The sequence below is a fragment of the Limulus polyphemus genome, unplaced genomic scaffold (genome assembly GCF_000517525.1).
Source record: "Limulus polyphemus unplaced genomic scaffold, Limulus_polyphemus-2.1.2 Scaffold10434, whole genome shotgun sequence".
Taxonomy (NCBI): Eukaryota; Metazoa; Arthropoda; class Merostomata; order Xiphosura; family Limulidae; genus Limulus; species Limulus polyphemus.
This window is the reverse complement of record NW_013676044.1, coordinates 1-2664: the sequence shown is the minus strand read 5'-3', so window position 1 is coordinate 2664 and position 2664 is coordinate 1. Positions and strand designations below refer to the sequence as shown.

At 27.4% G+C, this 2664-nt stretch overlaps 1 protein-coding gene across 1 annotated transcript in view; it reads left to right on the top strand.

The window, feature by feature from the left end:
- LOC106476384 (dynactin subunit 2-like) overlaps nucleotides 1-2658 on the top strand; it is a gene marked incomplete at its 3' end in the record, with an annotated part of 12610 nt that extends 9952 nt beyond the window's left edge. Inside the window, exons 2-5 of the mRNA XM_013937044.2 lie at nucleotides 390-464; nucleotides 962-1052; nucleotides 2072-2139; nucleotides 2618-2658. Coding sequence (XP_013792498.1) covers nucleotides 390-464; nucleotides 962-1052; nucleotides 2072-2139; nucleotides 2618-2658 — 275 coding nt within the window. The remainder of the gene's footprint in view (nucleotides 1-389; nucleotides 465-961; nucleotides 1053-2071; nucleotides 2140-2617) is intronic.
- Between the last annotated feature and the right edge of the window lie 6 nt (nucleotides 2659-2664).

The window sequence follows — 2664 nt, the reverse complement described above, 5'->3', positions numbered from 1 at the left end:
TAGTTTACTATTTAACGTAAATACAAAATATTAGTTTACTATTTAACGTAAATACAAAATATTAGTTTACTATTTAACGTAAATACAAAATATTAATATAGTATTTAACATAACTACAAAATATTAATATACTTATAATTTATTCACATTTGTGTTTTCTGTAGTGTATTGTATTGTACTTTCCATTTACTTATTATTACCTGATGTTTATGTGTATCATCCTGTATGTGTATCATCTGTGTATTTCCATAATTATTTCCAATGTATATCTGTATAAAAAGTTAATAGATATCCTTAAATACTGCTTGGCTTATTAAAGTAATAGGAACTTAAAGTTTCTTCCATTATGTTTTCTCTTCATGATTTTAAAGTTGTCTTTTTTTTATTAGGCCCATGATCAACCTGATGTCTACGAGACAAGTGATTTACCAGAATCGGATCAGCTATCTTCAGAACTAATAGTGGCAAGTGTCTAAACTTATTTTTTTACATATATTCATATTAAAAAACATTATTTACTTGTTTAATTGCATGAACCAGTATAACGTTTTTACTAGACACAATTTTTTATGTATATTTTTAATTGTTTAAATTTGAAATCCTTGCATGAACCAGTATAACGTTTTTACTAGACACAATTTTTTATGTATATTTTTAATTGTTTAAATTTGAAATCTTTGCATGAACCAGTATAACGTTTTTACTAGACACAATTTTTTATGTATATTTTTAATTGTTTAAATTTGAAATCTTTGCATGAACCAGTATAACGTTTTTACTAGACACAATTTTTTATGTATATTTTTAATTGTTTAAATTTGAAATCTTTGCATGAACCAGTATAACGTTTTTACTAGACACAATTTTTTATGTATATTTTTAATTGTTTAAATTTGAAATCCTTAAATACTGTAACAGTATTTTCAGTTCAGAAGTATAATTTTGTAAATTTACATCACAGGACCAAAGTGAAAGTGTCGAAAAAGTGGCTGTATCAGCACGAGAAGCTTTTGGAAAGTTTCAGGGAAAGAGTTTAGAGGCATCTGATGTAGGTAAGATTATTCAATCAACTTTCTTACCATCTAATTCTTTGAACTGTGAAGTATAAAACTGAGTGAATTCACTACATTGGTGGGTCCATTTAAACAGACGTCTACGTTTTACATCAAGATATGATTACAGTTTGGTTAGAGGTCGTCATATGATTTTAAATATCATTAAATTAAACTTTCTTGACACGTTCTTCAGTTTTTTAAACTGCTGATGTCAGTTAACCTAATACCGTAACCAACATGACAGTTAAAAGTTTAGTTTGACTGGTTAATGTCCAAAATAATTTAAATAAAAGCTTCTTTGTTCACCACATACAAATTTTACAAGCTAGTTGAATCAGTTATTACAAACATTAGCAATGTTGATGAAGATGGGTTTTATAAAAGAATTCTTTAAGAATGTGTTAGCAACGAACATCAAGTCTCAAACGAAGGTATTTTCTGTGCCATTGTGAAAAGTTTGAAAACAATTAGCCTTTGAAAAGTGTTAATAGAAGTATTGCGAAGATATCCTTTAAAAATGTTCTAATTATTGGTTTTCATTGAAAATTTATGACAAAATTTTATACATTTGGAGTACCGTGCTGCTTTAGAAAACATAATTGGTGATGTAAGAGAATTTTTTAAAGGTGTTAGGCTTGGATAAGCTATCACTTACAAATTGTTTTAATTTTGGATGAATATGATTACAGGTGGTGTCAGGAATATTGTAATTGGGCGTGAAACATTTAATTTATCTAGATTTTTACTCTCTGTAGTTTAATGCATGATCTGTGGCATTTGTTATAACTATTTGCTTGAGTTAAAACTAACTAGGAAAGAAATATGTTTTTTTGTTGTTATATGTTTGCAGGTTGTGGTAGAAAAATGTTAGTTCTTGGTCATGATAAATCAAGTTATATTTGACACAAATTAATCCATTTTATGTAAAGATTATTGTCTGCATTTCTAAATGAAATTCTTTTTAGTTATTCCCAGAAATGGTGAAACATATTAACAATCTGTTTGTTTTCATAAAGATTTTACTGACAGGATTGGACGCAGTAGAAAAACGGGATATGACCTAAGATCTGGAGAATGGGAAATAGTGAGTTTACGTACAAGGTTGTAAGCACCAACTTTGTACTGATGTCAGTTTTTACTGTATTGGTGTAAACTTGAAAATATATTTAAATATTATACTTGAAGGATGATAACCAAGTAAGCTAATATCTACAATATTTCAGAAATCAATATTTTCTATTACCTTCATTTAGTTCAGTTAGGTAGAAAGTAGAAATGTATACATTTTAATATGCAGATCATCATTAAATATTTTTTTTAGTTTTGGTAATTGAAGACAAATCTGCAGGATTTCAGGTTTTATTTCACATAAAACTTTAACTTGTACCTTTAGACTAAAAGTGTTTTTTTTGTGTTATTTTATTGGTAATATACAGCATCTTGTGTAAAGCATTAAAGTAAAATAAAATGTTCACATTTCATAACTTGTGTACAGTTTTTTGTTTTTAATTGCTAAATATTACATGTTGATAATTGAATAATGATGAGTAATTTCTGTGGAGGTTGGTGAAGGAACCAGAGAACCAGAAACTCCTCGACAGAAGTATCA